The 21685-nt window shown below is 42.1% G+C and overlaps 1 protein-coding gene across 2 annotated transcripts in view; it reads left to right on the top strand.

Annotated features, from left to right (window-relative positions):
• Positions 1-21685, top strand: part of ELF1 (E74 like ETS transcription factor 1) — a 73508-nt gene that overhangs the window by 22236 nt on the left and 29587 nt on the right. For both annotated transcript variants that reach the window (XM_033154082.1, XM_033154081.1), the window contains exon 2: positions 18381-18665. In XM_033154082.1, the coding sequence (XP_033009973.1) occupies positions 18594-18665 (72 nt within the window). In that variant the 5' untranslated portion in view covers positions 18381-18593. The remainder of the gene's footprint in view (positions 1-18380; positions 18666-21685) is intronic.

Here is a 21685-nt window from a genome sequence, read left to right as displayed (position 1 = left end):
TGGGCGTGCTGCATTTTACAAAAAGTGGTTTACATCAAAATATTAAAACTGGAAAAGAGGATGGGTGGATATAAGTCCATGACCAATATGAGGATGAAATCACCAATTAAAAAAATTAAAATCTCAGAACAACTAAATAAATAAAATTTGTTGTTGTTCAGTTCGTTCAGTCGTGTCTGACTCTTCGTGACCCCCTGGACCAGAGCACGCCAGGCACCCCTATCCTCCACTGCCTCCCGCAGTTTGGCCAAACTCATGCTAGTCGCTTCGAGAACACTGTCCAACCATCTCATCCTCTGTCGTCCCCTTCTCCTTGTGCCCTCCATCTTTCCCAACATCAGGGTCTTTTCTAGGGAGTCTTCTCTTCTCATGAGGTGGCCAAAGTACTGGAGCCTCAACTTCAGAATCTGTCCTTCCAGTGACAAATATATAAAAAAAGCAGTTCCAGCTGGTCATTTATCCGTCAGAAGGGAACCCTTGATGATCATCTGTCAATACACTCCTCCTGAGTGCTAGTCATTATGTGTCACATTTTAATTGTTGCTACGCAGAATTTGGCCACATTGTATGTTACACCACAATTATTATCCAGGAGCAGCAGAGTAGCAAGAAACTGTTCAGAACTCCCAGTATATTTCTGGAGTATAGGCAAAATAAGGTACTACTGCAATTATTTTTCAGGAGGTCTCTTTCAAGGGATTGTCACCAACTTGCTTGGGAGTAAAAGTAACCCTTTCAGTAATGTTCCCTTGATGAAAAGCAGTGACGGCTAAAATGTGTTTGGAATATTTTTTTTTTTATGTTTACCACACCTGTTCTTATCTCTGTGCTTTCAAAGTTTGCGGAGTTGCCAATTTCTTGTATTCTGCTGGCCTCTTCTGCTGTACTTTAGCAGCTACTTGGTCAAAAGACATGAGCTGATGCTTATATTTGCCTCTGCGTCTTGATAAACCTCACTTGTTGATTTTTGCAGATTACACAATGGTTGTATCCTGATTTTTATATCAAGATCTTTACATGTTTTTGGTTATCTGACCGATCTGTTCTTGCTCCTCAGTTTATGCTCCCCCCTCCATTAAACTGGAAGCTACTTGATGACTTAATGTAGTTGTTCCCTGGGCATCATGTGCAGGATTTCATTCATATTGTAGGGTACAGTAGAATTCTGGCAGCCTCTTAACCAGAACAAAGGATGCTCATGAGAGAGGATTAGCAACACCTCCATTACTGTTGATTCTGCAAAGGGGGAAGGGTCAGAGTACAAAGGACACTTGCTAAATTTAGAATATTGTGCTGCATACCCAGAGGGAAGGCATTATAACTTTCCTCAGACCTCTCAAAGTGGAAATTAAGGTGAAGCAGGAACCCTCTTTTGTCCTGAAACTGACACCATAGCTAACTCTACCTTAGGTACTCATATTAAGAGTACTTTTCAAGAATAATGGTTTACAAAAACTGAAACATTCAAACCATTATCTGTTTTTAAATTGTACATTTCAAAACAGGGCAATGCATTACTAAAATGAGCTAATGTAACCTTACTAAAAATGCAGCCACAAACCAACCACTAAAGCCAGCAGTAAAAGGATAGTAAAAAGATGGCCCCCCTTCCGTGGGGAGGGCAACCTAGTCTGGGAGCATTTGCAAACTTCCATTCGGATTATTTGGAGTTGGTTTTCCCACCCCACAGCACAGTCTTCTTACCTCGATTAAGCTTCACCTTGTTTCCTCTCATCCACCCAAAAACTGCCTCAGGGCCTCCCTGGGTGAGCAGATAGAAAAGAGAAGTAGAATTGGGTGTCATACTGATGGCACTTCAACCCAAACGCCCAGGTGACTTCCCTCACAGTGATTTTATATATAGACCTTAAAGGTATACTGTATAGCACCCTGAAACACCTTGAAGGCTACTGCTCTCCTTTCATCACTTTCTCCAGGAAGGACCAGAGGAAGTAGATGTGGTTTGCATCAGTGATACTTTATTCTGAAATAGTTCCACCTAATATAACTTGAGTGACAGAACGTTAATAAATGCAAGAGCATTGAAACTGTGCAGTCTTGTAGGAGATATGTGTTGCCTTTCTGATTGCACATGCAAAGACCTCATGGGACACTTGTGAATCCACCCCCTCCATCACATTCTGCACTCTGTTGAGCATAATTTGTAGATCTGATTCTGAACCAACGTTTGTCTGTGCTCAGAATGGCTTCTGAATGTCCAACCAAGTCAGGAATCGTAGGGCATAGCATTCACTTATTGGAAAAGTGAATACACTGCATTTGTGTACTGCTTACTTGCTGAACCATATGAAGTAGTTAACCTAGGCCAAGGGTCGCCAACCCTTATGGTTGTATTTGCATATTTACACAGACTTGGAGAAACTGTTGTGGGCACTGCATACATGTGCTACAACTAAACACACATGGCAACTATCGGCTACAGCAGGATGCTTCTTTCAAGCCTGATTTCAGAAGTGGGGAGGAGACGTAGTGGGCACCAAGGAGGGTGTTTGTGGGGGCATCTGTGCCCACAGGAACTATGTTGGCAACCCCAGACCTAGGCAATATTTTATTGGGTAATTGTTTTATGGGTAGTTCTGCTAATAATATGCCAATGATTTTTCTATACTGTCTATCTGATCATATTTCAGTTAGTGCAACCTCAGAAATATTTTACAAGGATGCCCAGTTGCCATAGAGCTCTTCCTGCAGTAGAGTTTGACTTTAAATAACGTGTAAAAGTTGTTATGACATACAAATCTGTTCAGTCCATGTATTGTTATGAAAACAAATTTGCGTCCATGCACTTTGCAAAGATGTGACAGGAACGTCTTGGACGGAAAGAGAATTTATAAATTACCTGTAGCAACCCCTACTGAATGGGGCAATAATAATTCAGCTACCGGTAATTCATAAACAGTAGGGATCAACTTCTTGTGTTCTTCTCTTTCCCTAAAAGTAGTGCAGAAATAATTTAAAAAGTTTAAATATATTTTCCTATATTGAACAGTTAGGTTGAATCATCATATTTTAGTGCAGAAAGAGTTGCTACGGACATTTTTACACATGAGGCTTAAAGCAGTTCTGCTTCAATAAGACTTTGGGGGGGGGGAGTTTATTTGCAGTGCTTCTTTTTGACACATTAGCAGTGATTTGACCCACAGGGGTCTAATCAATACAATTTAAGGCTGTGTAAAATTATTCCTAGTAAAGGGGGAAAGCATCTAAGCCTTAAAGTGTAACCACTGTTAAAAAGATGGCTTTGTTAATTGGCTTCATTATTGTGCTGAAAGAAATAGTAGGAAGATCAAGGTAGTGGAATAGAGGCAATGCATCGCTTCCCACACTCCTCAGGACCCATAAGATGTGGGCAAACAACTGGAAGAAACCAAATTTACCTGCAACAGAAAAAATGGTATTGAGGTGCTTGGCAGACTTTGATCATGATATAAATGACTCGCTTGAAGATGAGATGATGATGATGATGATGATAATACCACCCCCCCAATCTGGCTGGGTTTCCCCAGGCCACTCTGGGCAAGCTCCCAACAGATTAAAAACCAAATAAAACATCAAATATTAAAAGCTTTGCTAAACAGGGTTGCCTTCAGATGTTCAAGAGGCTCCCTGGGAAATAGACTTGCTTCCCCGTGGACAACTGGCAGACTTTGATGATACACCGGAAGGGACCCTGTAATGTACAAAGGAATATGGCAGTAAATATTGAATATTGCATACTTCTTTTAGTCTCCAAAAATTGTAATATCTTTTCAGATTCAAGTCTCAAACACTTCCCTACCCCCAAAAAGGATTGAGAAACATTGGCCTTGTTCAGCTGTTCAAGAATAAGCTTCAGTCAGCTTCGGGCTCATGTGCTTCCTCCTCCATCCCTAGCACAGTTGGAAGAAAGATTTGGGGAGTTTTTCAATATTAGATTAGCCATAGCTTTGTTGTGTTGTCTGACCCTTGACCAACGGGTTTGTCTTAACGTGGTTTATTGAAATAAATCAATTTTAAACCATATTTTACGAGACTGGCTCACTGGCTTGTTTCAACAGACACAATTAATACTATCCACAGTTCAGGTTTGGAGAACACACTTAACAATTGTTAAATGGAAGCAGAAGCTTCAGATCTCCTGTGAGAGAGATTGGGAGGTAGAGAAACTTGCATGTGTTGGTTTTCATAGCATTAAACCAGGGTTTAGCATTCTGTTTGGATGCAGCCTTGCTCCTACCTGTGGAATGTATACTCAGTTGTTACTTCAGTGCCACTTATACTTCATTTCTCCTTTCCTAACCTACAAAGTCCTTTTTGTAATATTCCAGAATTTGAAACAATCTTCAATCTGAATAATTTTAGGAAAGTTGTGTATAGCGTGTAAATTGTTTTAGTTTTTATAATTTTAGTTGTATATGGAAGTTTAGGTTACAAAATGTAGCAAGAAACTGAGCATAAGGAGGAGCCCTTTATGGTGGGCATTTGAATTTTATTCCTAAAGTACAAATGGAGATGTGTATTGTTCAAATGATGCACACTGCGTTGAGAAGTAAGATCCGTCTGGCTTCTCAAGAGTTTCAGGTCCGTTATCAGCAGACACTCATTTCTTCTTCCACAATTAAAGAAGTGGCTTTTAAAAGTTGGAGGCTCTGTAGCTGCCTGCTTGCTGTGAATTTGGTGTGTATTTGGGCACAAGTATATATGGTTTCTTTCTTTTCCCCACCTCCTCTATTGCAGTTGCCACTGATTGGTTAAATTTGACACAGTGATGTGGGCTTCTTAGTTCCAATGTTTGTGAAAATTCCCCTTTTAAATGAGGCAATATTTCAATGCTTTAAACAATTATAGGGTTGATTTTTACCTAGGAAAAAGTAGTTGGAGTTACAATATCCATTGTCTCCTAATTAATTAATTTCCAAGCAAAATCTAAGATTGGCCAGTTAAATTGCCAGGCTTGGTTGTAGTCCCTCCCAGCTAACACTTTTATTTTCCCATTCTGGTGCTTCCTGTTTTGTGATAGGTTCTTTGATGAAGAAAGTAATTTTTATTGTATGACTTTGGTAGCAGAAAGTTGTGTGCTACAGTTGACAACAGAGTTTGTCAAACTCAGAAATGCTTCCATCATTCAGTAGTTTTAATCATGCTGTGTTTCATAAAAATGCAGGATCAGTTGCTTCCATACAGTTTTTGTGATGATGAACATGTGACACATCATATTGTTGCATGCCACCCCAATCTCCAATTCCAGCGGTTCCAGGCCCTTACCCAGGGTTCATGTTTCCTTTTGGAATGAGGCACAGAGGAGACTGTGGTGTCTTTATGATATCTGATCTCTTTATGCATACATACAACCTCTGCCTATGAGGGAGGGGTTCACAGCATCAACACCCAAAAAGGGTCTCTGATTCAAGAAGAAATCTAACATTCTTCTCAAAGGTTGTTCTGCCTCTCTCCAGCTGGCTGTTTTGCTTTGAATTCACCTCCCTGCAATTCAAAACCAGGCTTTATCCTTCTAACTCTCGTGATTTGAGGGAGGGTGCCCGCCTATTTGCTGTCTCCCACAGATTCCTGTCTCCTTTGTTCTCTTAATGGCCAGGTGATCACCTTAACACAGGAAGCTTGGCTTCTTTGTTAACACTTGCTGGATCTCACATACAGCCAACTTCCTCCTCTGCAAACTCACAACAATATGTTTAGGTCACAACTGCTAGAAGCCTTGCTAGCCATTAGATCTTTTGAAGCTGGGGAACATAATTTCTTATTTCTTAAAATGGTGGTTTGTGATTTCTGGTAATATACTTAATTTCAAAGAATGTCTGCCATCTTTCATCTCCCCCAGTTGTATCTTTGCCTTCAGTGTGAGAATTGGCTCCCCTTGCCCCACAGTGTTTTGAATTTGTGTTTTTATAGCATGTTGCTTTGCAGATGTTAGCAGGTGTTTCTCTGAAAGGCATGACACTTGATGCTTTGTTTATATACTGTGGCATTAATGAACTCTCCTACTACAAGCGTGAAAGAAAGCAGCAGTGAAGGCAGGAAACACTTGTCACTCATACTTCACAGCTACACGTCTGCTTCCTGTCAGTTAGACCACTAGAAGTGGAACAGATGAACCAAGATACAGCTCTTCTTTAATTCTTCTCATGAAGGTTATGATGTAACAGTCTAAAGTGGAAAAAATGACTGTATTCTTTTTTCAGGGAAGACTGGACTTAATGGAAATGGGAATATTTCTGATCATGAGCAACAAATGGAGAATAAGGCAGAGTAGATAATTAATTAATAGCTAAAGCTATTTTTGGTCATCTGCATACTATCCCTTGCTTTTTCCTGTAGGACTAATTTCAGTCGTTAACAGTTGTTAATAGGTTTACTATACCCTTTGAGTCAATCACCCATCTCCTACTACCCTCCTGAGAAAAACCCCACCCCACCCTCCCACTATATATAGTCTGGTGAGTTCTGTTTCTGTATCTGAAGAAATGTGCATGCACAGAAAGCTCATACCAAGAACAAACGTAGTTGGCCTCTAAGGTGCTGCTGACTGGACAATTATTTATTTATTTATTTCGACTGCGTCAGACTGACACAGCTGGCTACCTACCTGAATAATTAATAATTGTTAGGATTAGTCAGAAAACTTATGATCAATTTATTTGTATCAGAACATTGTAGAATTCCACGAAATCTGTCTTCCAATTGGGGTTAACATGAAATTACATGATGGAGTAAATTGCATGCCTGTGGCAAACTAGTATAAATGTGATTATCATTGATGTTCTATAATGGATCACATCCATTAGGTTAAGTACAAATATTTTCATATTCATCCCAAAGAATAAGAAAAACGTTGCTAGTTGGCAGCCCACAAATTCTGTCCAATACCAAAGGCAGTGGTGAGGCCTTGCTCTTTCCCCAGCCTTGTCACCATGACGGCTCCTATCTGCTGGGGACAAAACTAAAATCTTGCTTGCTGCCAACAGTCCAGTGAGAAGGAGGATCTGCTTAGTTTGAAGTTTTTAAGGCTCTCACACATGGCAATCCTTCACAAAGCAGGATATTTTTGTCCCTTCCAACCAATTTCATTTGGTGAAAGAATGTGCAGGTTTTTGAGCTGGAAAGATTTCTTAATCAGGTAGAAGCTAGCCAGTTCTGAAATGCAGAGTTGCAATGTTTTACTCACTTCCTGTAGATAACTGCCTAATTGGAAAGCTCTTTGTAACTGCTTGCTAGTTAATGATTTTTTTTAAAGAAAGTTTTAAATCTCAACTGTTTTGTGATGTATTATTTGTAGTAATTTATACAATCTGCATTTGTAAGTAGCCTTTATGCTATTTCAAGGCTGGTTATCCAGACATGTGAATTTAAACTGTGAAACACAGTGCCTTGAGGAGGACAGAACCTTTGCTGCTGTTTACTACCCTTGTTGAAGCAGGTGCCTTAATTAAAGACATTGGGATAAGTCCTAAAGGAAGATTGATGTTTCAGAAGACCAATGCCCAGTTTTTCAAGACTGTCTAATCTCCTGTTTTGAGTTCATCTTGCTTTAGAACTCCTAATTTAGATGGTGGAATTCATTTTATTCCCATAGTAAGAGTATCACTTAACTTTGTTGATCCAAGAAAATAAAGGAAATTTAAAGTGTTATTTGCTTAGTGCCCAAACAAGGAGATTACATATGAAAATCATGGCAGAACCTGTATACAGTTGTACCTCGGCTCCCAAATGCCTTGGGAGTTGAACATTCCGGCTCTCAAACGATCGAAAACTGGAAGTGAGTGTTCCGGTTTTGAAACTTTTTTGGGAAGCTGAACATCAGGTGCTGCTTTCGCTATTGTTTCCGGTGCGCCTGTGCAATCGGGAACCAATCAGAAGCTGTGCCTTGGTTTCCAAACTTTTTGGAAGTTGAACAGACTTCCGGAATGGATTCCATTCGACTTCCGAGGTGCGTCTGTATAATTGAGAGACAGGACTTTGTTCTGAGTAGGCATAGCCGGTCCATGCTGATCTCTAGCTGTTGTTTGCTTGCTATAGTTTATCTGTTATGTTCCTTGTAAGGATTATGTGGGGCTGCAATGTACCCCAGAGGTGGGAAAGTGTTGTATTGCATTTTGTTTGCTTCTAATTTTTCATTCACTGCTTCTGCAATGCACCTGGATTAGGTGTATTTTCTTCACTTTCCTGCTTCTTTGCTGGAAACTAAACACAGCACTGAGGATGGGGCAGGGCTTTCCTCAGCAAGCGTTCCCTGGCAGACGCTGAAGTTCAGGTTCAAACTAGCACTTTGCCCACATTCCCAGCCTTGAATGTGTTCCCAAAACATTTGTTCTATGATCACATGCTTGCCTTCATCTGCTTTTAGATCCTGTTGGTTTCAGCAGAGCTTAAAAACTCCCAGCACTATGACTACTGCTACTACTACAGACCCTCCAAGGGTCCCTATTTTCCAGGGACATCCCTGATTTGGAGAAACCTTCCTGGTTTCTGATTTGATCCCAGAATGCCCCACTTTGCCTTAGGATGTCCCTATTTTCATTGGAGAAATGTTGCAGGATATGGAGTTAGCCATCTGAAGGCAATCCTGTATAGCAATTTTAAAAAAAAGTTTTATGTTTTATTATGTTTTTATATACAGTGAGGGGGGAAGTATTTGATCCCCTGCTAAATTTGTCCATTTGCCCTCTGACAAAGAAATGACCAGTCCATAATTTTAATGGTAGGTTTATTGTAGCTGTGAAAGACAGAATAACCACAACAGGGAAAACCCCCCAGAAACCCAGAAGACAAAAGTCAGAGATTGATGTGCATTATAATGAATGAAATAAGTATTTGATCCCCTGTCAACCAACCAGATGTCAGGCTACCTAGTATCATCACTGTATGTAATGAACTGAGATTAGAAGCACCTGCTATAAGGGAGAGGTCTTACCTGTAATCCCAGCTCATTAGAGTACCTGTACAAAAGACACCTGTTGACAGAAGCAATCAATCCAGCAGATTCCAAAGTAGCCACCATGACCAAGACCAAAGAGGTGTCCAAGTATCTGACCACAACACTTTCACCCAGTTCTCGTCTGGGTCATTCATATGTGCAGACGGGCCTGTACATGTGCTGTCTTGAGCAAGGGGACCTTGCGGGCTCTGCAAGTTCTCAGTCCTTCACAACCTAGTGTGTTACCAACTGTTTTCATGGTGACTATGGTCCTAGCTGCCCTGAGATCATTGACAAGTTCCCCCCATGTAGTTCTGGGCTGCTTCATCACCGTTCTCATGATCATTGCAACTCCGCAAGATGAGATCTTGCATGGAGCCCCAGACCGAGGGAGATTGACAGTTATTTTGTGTTTCTTCCATTTGGAATTATTACACCAACTGTTGTCACCTTCTCACCAAGCTGCTTGGCATAGTCTTGTAGCCCAATCCAGCCTTGTGCAGGTCTACAATCTTGTCCTTGACATCCTTGGACACCTCTTTGGTCTTGGTCATGAATAGTAAAATGATCCTTATGGAATGGGATGTCCCTATTTTCATTGGAGAAATGTTGGAGATTATGCTGCTGCTACTAGTACCTTCCTTTCACCAGAATGTCCCAGCGCAGGTTGCAGCCAAATAAAATACAGCACAGAATTAAAACAAATGGCAGTTTAAAAGGAATTAGGCTTGTAGCATTAGCAATTTTATAGAACTATTGTCCACTTTTCATTTTCTCTTCAGGTTTTTGCTGTTTTTTAACTTTGAGTACTACAACTGTGTTGTCTCTATCATACAGTTCCACAAAGAGTCCTGAAACAAAGGATTTATGCTAGCGTAATATTTTGGATGTGCCTTTCTAAGAGAAGAGGAGGGATAGGGTTCGTTGATTCCATAGGGTTATGAGCATTTTGCACAGTAAAGGAAGATGCCGTTTCTGAGAGTGCACCATGTGGCTAGTCTCCAAGACCAAAGTCACTGGTCTCCAGTGACTGACCTCTCCACTTGCATGGAGCTAGAAAGTCGCCTGTGTTTCTGTCCTGGGCAGGCTTTGTGGTGCTTTATCTTTTCATCAGCTAGGCCTGTCTTTTCGGTTTAGTTTTCACTTAGCATTTGTAATTAGCATTTGAAAAAACCTCTCAGTCCAGGACAAACCTGTCCAGTGGATAATGCATGTAAAGGAAAAGGTGCTAACATAATTCATACCTTACACAGCATGTTTGTGCTTTTCTTCTTTTGACGTGTGTAGTTAACAATTATCAGTTATCAGCAAAAGCGCATACAAGTTTCAAAGCTTTGTGCAAAATGTATACAGCGTTTCTTAAGTGTTACCAGAAATTGTATTGGATAGAGTTGAGGGAAGAGCTGTGAGAAGTGGCAGAAAGAGAGAGCTCAAAAAACAGTAAAGGGAGTTTTCTCAGAGGAGCAATGGTCACAAATGGCAAGTGAGAAGAGGCGGAAGCGATGGGATGGAAAGAGAAATATCCGCGTTAAGGATACAGTGCTCATCCCTGAGAGCAAGAACTGGTCACTTGTGTCTTCCATTGCTTAGATTGTTGTATGCTTCAAATTTAACTTTGCAGTGAAGTGTGGATTGGGTTATGCCAGGGGTCCCCAAACTAAGGCCCGGGGGCCGGATGCAGCCCAATCGCCTTCTAAATAGAATGTGTCCTTTTATTTAAAATGCATCTCTGGGTTATTTGTGGGGCATAGGAATTCGTTCATCCCCCCCCCAAAATATAGTCCGGCCCACCACAAGGACCCTGCTGAAAAAGTTTGCTGACCCCTGGTTTATGCATCTGTTGCTTACTTTTTGTTGTTCAGTCGTGTCCGACTCTTCGTGACCCCATGGGCCAGAGCACGCCAGGCACCCCTATCCTCCACTGCCTCCCGCAGTTTGGCCAAACTCATACCAGTCGCTTCGAGAACACTGTCCAACCATCTCATCCTCTGTCATCCCCTTCTCCTTGTGCCCTCCATCTTTCCCAACATCAGGGTCTTTTCCAAGGAGTCTTCTCTTCTCATGAGGTGGCCAAAGTACTGGAGCCTCAACTTCAGGATCTGCCCTTCCAGTGAGCACCCAGGACTGATTTCTTTAAGGATGGATAAGTTTGATCTTCTTGCAGTCCATGGGACTCTCAAGAGTCTCCTCCAGCACCATAATTCAAAAGCATCAATTCTTTGGCGATCAGCCTTCTTTATGGTCCAGCTCTCACTTCCATACATCACTACTGGGAAAACCATAGCTTTAACTATACGGACCTTTGTCTCTGCTTTTTAAGATGCTGTCTAGGTTTGTCATTGCTTTCCTCCCAAGAAGCAGGCGTCTTCTAATTTCGTGACTGCTGTCACCATCTGCAGTGATGGTGGAGCCCAAGAAAGTGAAATCTCTCACTGCCTCCATTTCTTCCCCTTCTATTTGCCAGGAGGTGATGGGACCAGTGGCCATGATCTTAGTTTTTTTTTATGTTGAGCTTCAGACCATATTTTGCGCTCTCCTCTTTCACCCTAATTAACACATTCTTTAATGCCTCCTCACTACTTTGCTTACTTTGAACAGCTACTTATTGCAGGAAACAAACAGAAAGGACATGACCTGACAACAGGGAGCAATTATTAAAGCTACCTCTTACAGTGTTTATATGAAAATGTGAACTTCTATCAGTATCATAAGTGAATGGGTGTATTTAAAATACTTCTTGCAATAATAGAAAAGCAAGTCAAGAACCTTTACAAAAAATATTTTTTTTTTACCTTTGTATCTGCTTCCTGAGCAAGTTCGTTCTGACATGACATAATTTTGTTTTGCTACCTGAAATACTTTAAAGTGCCACGGTGATTAAAAAATATATATGTTAAGTTATTAACATCTAGGCATAACTGTGTTTGTAAGTCTTATTTTTAAAGTATTTTTATGGCATTTTGTACATAAAGGGGTCCTGTAGGTACTGAAAGGGGTTAAATATGGAGCAACAGGTATAGGCAGATCTCGGTATGTGATACGTTTAGTTGTTTTGCAAGGGCTAAAAGTCCTGGCTCTCTGTAATCTGACACAACGATAGTGCAGGCACAGTCCTGAAGGAGAGAGACAGCAATGTGTAAAAACTGGAATTTCTGGTCTAGCTGAATCATACCAGCTGCCTGCCCTACTAGGATGGGACTGTTCATGTTGGTCACACTTGACAGCAACTGGGAGGGAGGAAGACCATATTAATATATTAGCATCTTCCAATAAGATAGGTTGAAACTGGAAGAGGCTTGCAAAGATATGTAATATATGCGTCCTTCAGGCATCTGTGGGCTCCATCAGATCTACAGTGGTACCTTAGTTCTCAAACTTAATCCGTTCCGTTCCAAAACCAAAGTTTTGCAAAACCAAGGCATGCTTCCCATAGAAAGTAATGCAAAATGGATTAATCCATTTCAGACTTTTAAAAACAACCCCTAAACCAGCAATTTAATATGAATTTTATTATCTAATGAGACCATTGATCCATAAAATGAAAGCAATAAACAATGTGCTGCAGTCACACAATCAATCAATCAATAGCTGAACTGGGTTCCACACAGTCACACACAAAAAAGAGCCACAAACACAAAACCATAGCAAAAAAACAGACAGCCCTCAGCGTAACACTCAAATCAGAAGTGTGGCACTCAAAATGGAGCACGTTCGGCTTCTGAAAAGGGTTCGCAAACCAGAACAGTTACTTCTGGGTTTGCAGTGTTTGGGTTCCAAGTTGTTTGAGTACCAAGGTATTTGAGAACTAACTGTACTCAGTTTGTTGATATTTCTACCCATCTCTTTGTACAAGTCCTCAAGGCAGCTTCAATCAAACTTTAAAAATTGTAGTGCACTGTCACGGGACTGCCAGGGAACGCCCTGGAGCCGAGGAAGGGGGAAGAGCAGAGTGAGCAGGAGCCTTTAGAAGGAGACAGGCAGGAAGGGACAGCTGAGGGAGAGGGAGGAGCGAGCGGGAGAAGTGAAGAGGTGAGGAGGCTCTCGGATGCTAGCAGAGAGCATCAACACCGCTCGACCAGTTCAGGGACAGATGGAGAGGCAATGCCAGTCCCTTCAGCACAGGAGAGGAGGGGGTTAAAACACGGGATCAGAGGAGGCAGTTGGGACTTCCCAGGCTCCTATGCTGGAGGCGGAGTCGCATATCCCCATTTCCTGGATCTGCGACCGAGGATTCAGGCGCATGAAACGATGTCCTGTAATTGTATATATGTATATAATAAAAAGACTGTAAATATATCTCTGAGTGAGCAGAGGTATTTCTTGCGGAGGGCTTCCAGACCCATCACACATGCTCCTCAAAAGTCCTTCTGTGCGACACAGTTCCTGCCCTCTTCCTGGTGACATTGCATTCGTAGCAACCAACCACAAGCCTTAGGTTGTCATGTCTGAATCTGGTTTGTTTGGAGAGAAACAAGCCACAAGCTTATAATTGGAAAACAAGAAACTGTGATTTAACACAGTGTGTGAACTCAGCCTTTATAGTTCCACATGTTCCAGTTGTGAGCTACTTGTTATAGGATTGTAGAGTTGGAAGGGACCTAGAGAGTTACCTAGTCCAACCCACTGCAATGCATGAATCTCAACAAAATCTATACAAAACAAAGTAATATATAACAGACTTCCGGCGGCTGACGCCATTGCGGGTGGTCGTGGGCTGCTTCGGCTGCGAAGCACCCAGTCCATCCGGGGGTTAGGAGCCCTGCAGCCGCATAGCGGGGCTCCGGTTGGGGTGCGGGAAGAGCGTCCCGCACCCTGGGCCCCGGCTGTGCCCGTTGTGGCTCCGAACCCTTCCCCGCTCCCCCTGTAAAGGGGGAGTGGGGGTGAAGGGACGACGGAGCCGGGCTATAGGGGACATGCCCCAACCGGGATGTAAATGCGGCGACAAAGCCTGTGATGAGCGTCTAAGTTCTACCTGTCTTTAACGAGCTGATAAGAACCCAGAGGCTGTGAGTATTTGATTGACTCTTTGTATTCCTGGAAGGATCTGGGGGAAAGAAGAAAGGCAGCCGCCCCCTCCCCTTCGGGAGAGGAAAGAAATTAACTCTTTAAGTGACTGCTGCTACAACAATCGATAGAAAGTATCTGGAATTTGAAAACTGAGACTGTTGAGATTTCCCTTCGGGGGTTAACTGGGGAAAAAATATCTCCATTTGAAGTTTTGGTCTTTATACTCCGGCTTCGGAGAAATGGTGACGACGACTTGGACTGTCGTGGGAAAAAACTGAAACAAAGGAAGGAAGAGACAGGAACTGAAACTTGATACTCACCCTCCCTTCTAAAATGCTGGACTTTGTGCTCGCACTGGTATTGAACTCTGGTTTAAAGGATGAGGAAATGCTCACTGTCTTGAAGCTGGAACTGCTTAATCGGAAACTACAAGTTTTGAGTGGAATTATAAATAAAAAGGACTTACTTTCCACAGAGGAGGCTTTTCAAAAGTTTTACACATGGAATCAAACCTTGGCAAAGAGCTGGGAGGGGCGCTTGAAGGATGGTTTGAAATGGCTGGGCAACTCCGGGAAAAGGAACCGATTTCTGGGGTGGCAGCCCTGGAACGGGAAAATTTACAATATCCAGACTCCGGTGGCAGCTCGGGGGCAAGGGACATGGAATTAAGATTTCTACAAGAAGAAGAAGAAAAGAAACGGAGGAGCCCAGAATGGAGGTGATGAATACCCTGAGGCTCGATGCGGGGTTTGTGTGGATGTTGCCTGGATCTGTGGACACTCAGAGGAAGACAATTGGAGATTTGGTTCTGGTGAAAGACAGAAAAAGACAATGGACAGAGGGGGAGTGGGTTGAAGTATTAAATGTATAATCCAAATGGTCTGCCATGGTATCCGAAATCGGAGTGTGAAGTCTGTTAATTACAAGTTTATTTTAAATAAGTAAGGAGATATTGAATCTTAAGTCAAAAGCAGCATGATAAAGGATAAAGAAATAAGTTTAGTTATAAGATATTTGGTTATGATTTAGGTTATAATGCAAAGATTAAGACAATTGTGTTTTTCTTTTAAGTAAAGTTAAATTTTTTTATAGAGAAAAGTTGTTAAGGAAATAGTATATTGATTTAAAATCGAAGGTGAATAGGCGGGGGAAGTCAAACGTCAAGATTCAGAACTAGAAATTTTTTTTGCAAGGTATATAAATAAGAAGAAGAATCCTGACATTATGTGTATTTGTATTTGTTTTTGTATTTGTAGGTGTGGGGTTGGGTTTGTGTTATATTATGAAAATGCTAATAAATTCTGTTTAAAAAAAACAAAAAAAGTAATATATACCAAAAGCAAATCTGTCAATACTAGTGGATGAGGCTTCTGGATAAATGCTCTGTATTCTTGCTGGAATATGTAACATTATCACCTTTTCTGGATTAATACGAGGTACCTCTCTCTGCCATGGTGTAATTTAGCCCGTTGCCATTTTCTACATGTCTTGATTGGCTGTTCACAGACTGTATTCAGATGTAATATGGACTGCCTCCTGAATGTTCATATGATGGTTGATACTTTTGTATAGTACTTTCAGGTGTACAATACTTTCAGGGTAGATATATGCTTAGAAATTAAAAGTGTCCATATTTTTTTTTACCCAAGTTGGTTGAGAAGCTTTGGTTTCTATTGGTGATAACAGAATTAATGATACAAGGAGAGAACTATAGCCTAAGATAGGAAAAGAAGTGGTAAGGGAACTCCTAGCTACTTAAAATGAATTCAGAGGGCCTGGTGAGCTGCACCCAAGGGTACTGAAGGAGCTTGTGGATATAATCTCAGAGCCTTTGTCTGTTATCTTTGAGAATTATTGGAGAAGAGGTGAGGTCCCTGAAGACTGCAGGTGGGCAAACGTCCTCATCTTCAATAGGGGCTGGGGGGAAGAAGACCCAGGTAACTACTGACCAGGGAGTTAGCGGTCCATACTAGGAACAGCCCTAGAACAGATAATTAAAAATAGGAAGTTATGATTACCAAAACCAAGCACGGGTTTCTCAAAAACAGTACCGGTAATGCCAGACGAATCTCCTTTCTATTTTTGATAGGGTTACAAGCTTGGTGAATCAGAGGAATGCTGTGGACATAGTGTATCTCAATTTCAGTAAGGCTTCTGACAAATGCATCCCCCCATGATAGTCTTGCAGAGAAGCTGGTAAAATGTGGGCTGGATGAGGTAACTGTGAAATGGATTTGTAGCTGGTTGACTGATCAAACCCAAAGAGTGCTCACTAACGGTTCTTCATCATCCTGGAAAAAAGTGACAAGTGGGTGCCACACGGTTCTGTCCTGGGCCCATTGTTGGTCAACGTCTTCATAAGTGACTTGGATGAAGGAATTGAGGGGATGCTCATCACACTTGCAGGTGACACCAATTTGGGAGGGGTAGCTAATGCCTCACATTTGGCCACCTCATGAGAAGAGAAGACTCCCTGGAAAAGACCCTGATGTTGGGAAAGATGGAGGGCACAAAGAGAAGGGGACGACAGAGGACGAGATGGTTCGACAGTGTTCTCGAAGTGACTGGCATGAGTTTGGCCAAACTGCAGGAGGCAGTGGAGGATAGGCGTGCCTGGCGTGCTCTGGTCCATGGGGTCACAAAGAGTTGGACACGACTGAATGACTGAACAACAACAACAATAGCTAATGCCTCAGAAGACAGAATAAGAATTCAGAATGACCGTAACAGTTTGGAGAACTGGGCCCAGAATAACAAAATGCATTTCAGTAGGGACAAATGTAAGGTTCTGCACTTAGGCAGGAAGAACAAGAAGCACAATTATAGGATGGGGGCAACTGCAGTACATGTGAAAGGGATCTAGGGGTCTTGGTAGACAACAAGCTTAACATGAGTCAACAGTGTGATGCAGTAGCAAAAAAAGCTAATGCTATTCTTGGCTGCATCAACAGAAGTCTAGTGTCCAGATCAAGAGAAGTAATAGTACCACTCTATTCTGCCTTAGTCAGACCACACTTGGAATACTGTGTCCAATTTTGGGCAACACAATTAAGAAGGATGTTGACAAGCTGGAAGGTGAGCAGAGGAGGGCAACCAAGATGATCAGGGGTCTGGAAAGCAAGCCTTATGAGGAGTGCTTGAAAAGCTGGGTATGCTTAGTGTGGAAAAGAGGCTGAGAGGCGATATGATAGTCATCTTCAAATATCTCAAAGGCCATCATGTGGAGGATGGAACAAACTTGTTTTTCCCCTTGCTAGGACCTGAGCAAATGGCTTCAACCTACAAGAAAGGAGATTTCAACTAAAGATTTCAGGAAGAACTTTCTGACAGTAAGAGCTGTTTGAAAATGGAGCAGACTTCCTCCTTAATTGGAGGTTTTAAAGCAGAAGTTGGATGTCATCTATCAGGGATGGTTTAGTTGAGATTCCTGAATTGCAGGGGGTTAGACTAGATGGCCCCTAGTGTCACTTCCAACTCTACAATTTATTATTTTAAGTATGCAAAGCTGAGAACCCAGGCACCAAGAACTGTGTCACTTCTTAGAACTAATCAGAAGAACTTTAGTTTCTAATGCACATGTATGAGGATTCGTTGTAAGGAAAGGAAGAGGGACACTGCAATGTTGGCAGGGATTACTAGGGAATTTCTGACCTAACCACCATTTGATGCAGCACATCTATAGGAAATAAAAATGAAGTCTGATCAGCTGCATTTGTGATCTCATTTATGTTTTGCTTTTAATAGCGCTGCTTTGACTATTTTTATCTCAGGTTAGAATTTTGATATACAGTAGCTTATCACTTCCTGCTAAACTGATTTAGTCCAACTTTATACGTGGTTTGTTAGAATCAGAGAATTATAAGTCTATCTTCCCACATGTTGCAATATTCCTAGTGCAGTTCTGTTTGTCGAGTTTTGTTGCATACAGTTCTTTGCATGTCTCATTTGCCATGACGTGGTCAATGTTTCCTTCCTGCTGTTTACAAGCTGGTGTTACAGATAAGAATACACTCACGTTGCATTTACACAGTGTTGAAAAAAATGCCGAAATATCTGCTCACTTAGGATGACAGAAGACTTTTCTGCATCTTTAGATCAAAAACAAGCAATGAGTCTTAGGAGTGTGGTAAAGTGAGACATTTTCTTAAACCAATAATAAATATATATTGCAAAGTTGGGTCGGCTTGAAAGGAAGAAATGTGTTACGTGGACTGGTGGCGTTTGATCCCTCCGGTCACCTTAGATGGTGGGTTTTCTGATTACTCCCTTGTATTTCTATTTGCTGACTGCTAGAAAAGTGTGCTTCCCAATTATAATAATAAATCATTTGTCTGTTTTAAGTAATATTAGTAAGGTGTTAAAAAATAAAGAGAAGGACTGTATAGCGTCTTCCTTGATTTTTTACGTTTTTTATGACTGTGATCTTGATTTTGTTTTTCAGTGGTCTTTGGATTACAAGAGTATTCAGGAAGGCATTTTCTAATTGACCTGTCTGTGAATAGTAGAATCCGGGAAGATTGTATAAGAATCTGGTACCTGAGTAACTTCAAGATCGTCTACGCCACACAACTCATTGCTGATGATAAACTCTGTTTCTTTACACTGAAGGAGCGTTTTCCCCACATGCAGAACTGAAATCTTGGAATGCTTTATTATGGCAGCAGCTGTACAGCAGAATGACCTAATGTTTGAATTTGCCAGTAATGTTATGGAGGATGAGCAACAGGTAAGGGAGAAATAAAATAAACCATGTTGGATAACCGCTGGTGTATTCTACGCAAATATTAAAAGCGTTGTTTTACTCCCCCCCCTTTTGAACCTTTTATTCTAATCACAAGGGAAATCCTGTGCACATCTATGAATTGCTTTCTAGTGTATGTGTGTTTATGAGCAATTTAGTTGATAGGCTTCATGCCTTAAGACTTTACAACACCTATAATTCTCCAGATGGATGAGAAAAAGCAAACTGAACTTGAATCCTAACAAGACGGAGGCACTGTGGGTGAGTGGTTCCTACATCTGGGAAACTGGTGAATTGTTCCTCTGGATGGGATTGCACTGTCCCTGAAAGAGCAGGTTCATTGTTTCAGAGTACCTCTGGATCCAGTTTGTCACTGTAGGTCCAGGTAGCCTCAGTGGCTAGAAGTGCCTTCTAGCAGTTGCAACTAGTATGACATACACAAGTTTCCATTCCTGGACCAGGGAAAGCTTGGCATGGATTACTCCAGGGTTGGCTTTACTACAAGGTGTTCTATATAGGGCTTTCCTTGCACTTGATCTGAAAGCTGCAGTTAGTGCCGAGTGGGGTGGCATGTTTGCTGGCTGGATGGAAGCCTTGTCGCATATAAGATCTGTGCTCAGAGAACTGCAGTGGTTGCCCATTTGCTCCTGGGTGAAGCTCAAGGTGCTACTGGTAGTAAGTGAATCAGTCAAGTGACTCAATCTTTAGTGTGACAGTGCACACACTTTGGAACTCCTTGCTTATTGACACTAGGCAGGTGCCTTCACTATGCTCTTTTTGGTGCCTGCTAAAAACCCCTTAGCAAGCCTATCACACGTGTAGAGTGTTGACCATGTGTTTAATCTAGGTTTTAGCTTATTGTTGATTTTAAGTATTTTTTTAATGTTTTAAATAGTTGTTTTAATTACTTTTGCTGCTAATGTCGTCATTTTGTTCTTTTTGTAACTGATTTGAGGGTTTTTAAAAAAAAAAACAATTGAGCAGTATCCAGGTGACAACCATTTTGCGCAGGGGTTCCGTTCCTGGCCTCCCGTGTGCGTCGTAGTGCATATAAGCATGCCGTACCCCGTTAGCCCCCCTTCTGCTGCCTTCTGGGTCCAAAGGCACCTCTGAGCAGCCAAAAATGATTATGTCGGTGTCAACTATTATTATTGCAGATAGATAAAATAAATGAAGGGTGGCTAAGCTGTGGCTCCCCCGACAACAGCTCCTGCTATACCTGACCATTAACAGTGTTGGTTGGAGCCAAAGAGCCACAGTTTAGCCAACTTTGTAGCAAAGTACTGAGCAGCTTTTATTGGCACTTTGCCTCTTGAAATGTTCGGCACTTGTGTATCCCTCAAGAAGAGTGTCCTGTCTTCTGGCCACGGGTGGAAAGTTGTGGCTTTCTCCCTCCCCCTTTCTGTGCACAAGCAAAAGGCATGTGGCAGAGGGGCTAGAGGGCAGTCAAGGCAGCTCAGCATTTGGGTGGCCTTGCAAACTGAGGTGCTCGTGGCCCTTGAAGAATCCTGGGGAGCTGGGCTGGATCAGAGGGTGCCACAGGCCCCCCACTGTCTGTGCCTGAGTGGGCTCATCAGCTTGGCAAGGCTGGGCTGGAGGAGCCCTCTTGCTCAGAGAAAGAGGGAAGGGGACATGGATTATTTTATTTTTCCGGTTAGGGGGTTCACAGAATCATACCAGGGACGTGAACAGTAAAAGGATTGATCAGTAAAAGCAAGGTTTTGTGGGTTTTTTTAGAAAATGACTAGTTGAGGGGGGTAGGGCTTGGGAGCTATAGAAAATCTTTTGGCATAGTACCATAGTGAGGGACCCATGGGGGCAGTCAGCAAAAAACATTATTTAAAAAGCCCTGTAAGTAAAAAAAATAAAAATAAAATAAAAAATAGGGGTAAAATTTGGTGACGCCTTGGGAGGGGCAAAAAAACCTTACGGCATCATACTGGGAGAACCATAGAAGCAATCAATTAAAAATATTGATTATCAATTTAAGAAATGACAAATTTCAGGGTAGGATGGAGTTTGGAGACTGTGTGTGGTGACTTCAGGTTATCCACCCTAGTTTAAACAATGAAGTACTTGGGCTAACACGTTAGTTAAAAGCAGATTGAAATTGAAAATGCGTAATGCCCAAGTGTACACCCTTGGGAGGGATCCGGGGCCAGCACTGTGAAGGCCTTGCATCTGCTGTCTGTCAGTCAAATAGGCCTTAATGGTGGAGCCTCTGAGGCCAGTCATAAGGCTGGGAAGTGGGCAAGAGCCGTTCAGAGAAATTGATCCTAATCTGTTAGGCCTTTAAAGGTCAATAGCAGGACTTTTAATTGGATCCACAAATGAATAGTTCACCATTGCAACCGGTAATGACCCCAAAACCTGGTCCCAACCACTCTCCAGGCAGCTGCATTCTGATTTCTGAACTGTCTTCAAAGGCAGCCCATGCCAGACATTACAATAGTCCAGTCTGCTTTTCTCTGGATAAAGTTAATAACTGATGAACCAGCTTAAGCTGGTGAAAGTTGTCCTAAGCCATGAACCCCGCCTTTTGCCTCCACAGATAGTGCAGAGTTCAATAGAGTGCCAATCTCCATACTTGTCTTTCAGGGGATGGCACCTCACTTCAAACTTCCTCTGCAGCATCATAAGCATCATATACACATTGGACAAATGGAACCTTGTGGGATTGTGCAGGACAAATCCCATGGAGGGGCCCAGCCAGTTAATACAACTACCCTCTGAGTAGGCCACAAAAGGGAGAAGGGAACCACTCAAGCAATGCCTCAAATTCCCAAGACTACCTGTACATGAGGACCTCCAGTGTCAACCACTATCAGGCACACACTAGGCTGCTGGCAGCAAGAAACCAGGTGAAAAGTTTGAGGGGGACACACATGACAATAATTTAACCCCTTCACTTGCCGATTCCCATTTTCATTAGTTTTCAGTTTTGGGGGGGGGGGTAGCAACAAGTTTGTAGCAAGTTTGTTTGCTTTGAGGAGAGTTACAGAATT

This window comes from Lacerta agilis, chromosome 7, assembly GCF_009819535.1.
Source record: "Lacerta agilis isolate rLacAgi1 chromosome 7, rLacAgi1.pri, whole genome shotgun sequence".
NCBI classification, from domain to species: Eukaryota; Metazoa; Chordata; class Lepidosauria; order Squamata; family Lacertidae; genus Lacerta; species Lacerta agilis.
This window is presented reverse-complemented; position numbering and strand designations above follow the sequence as displayed.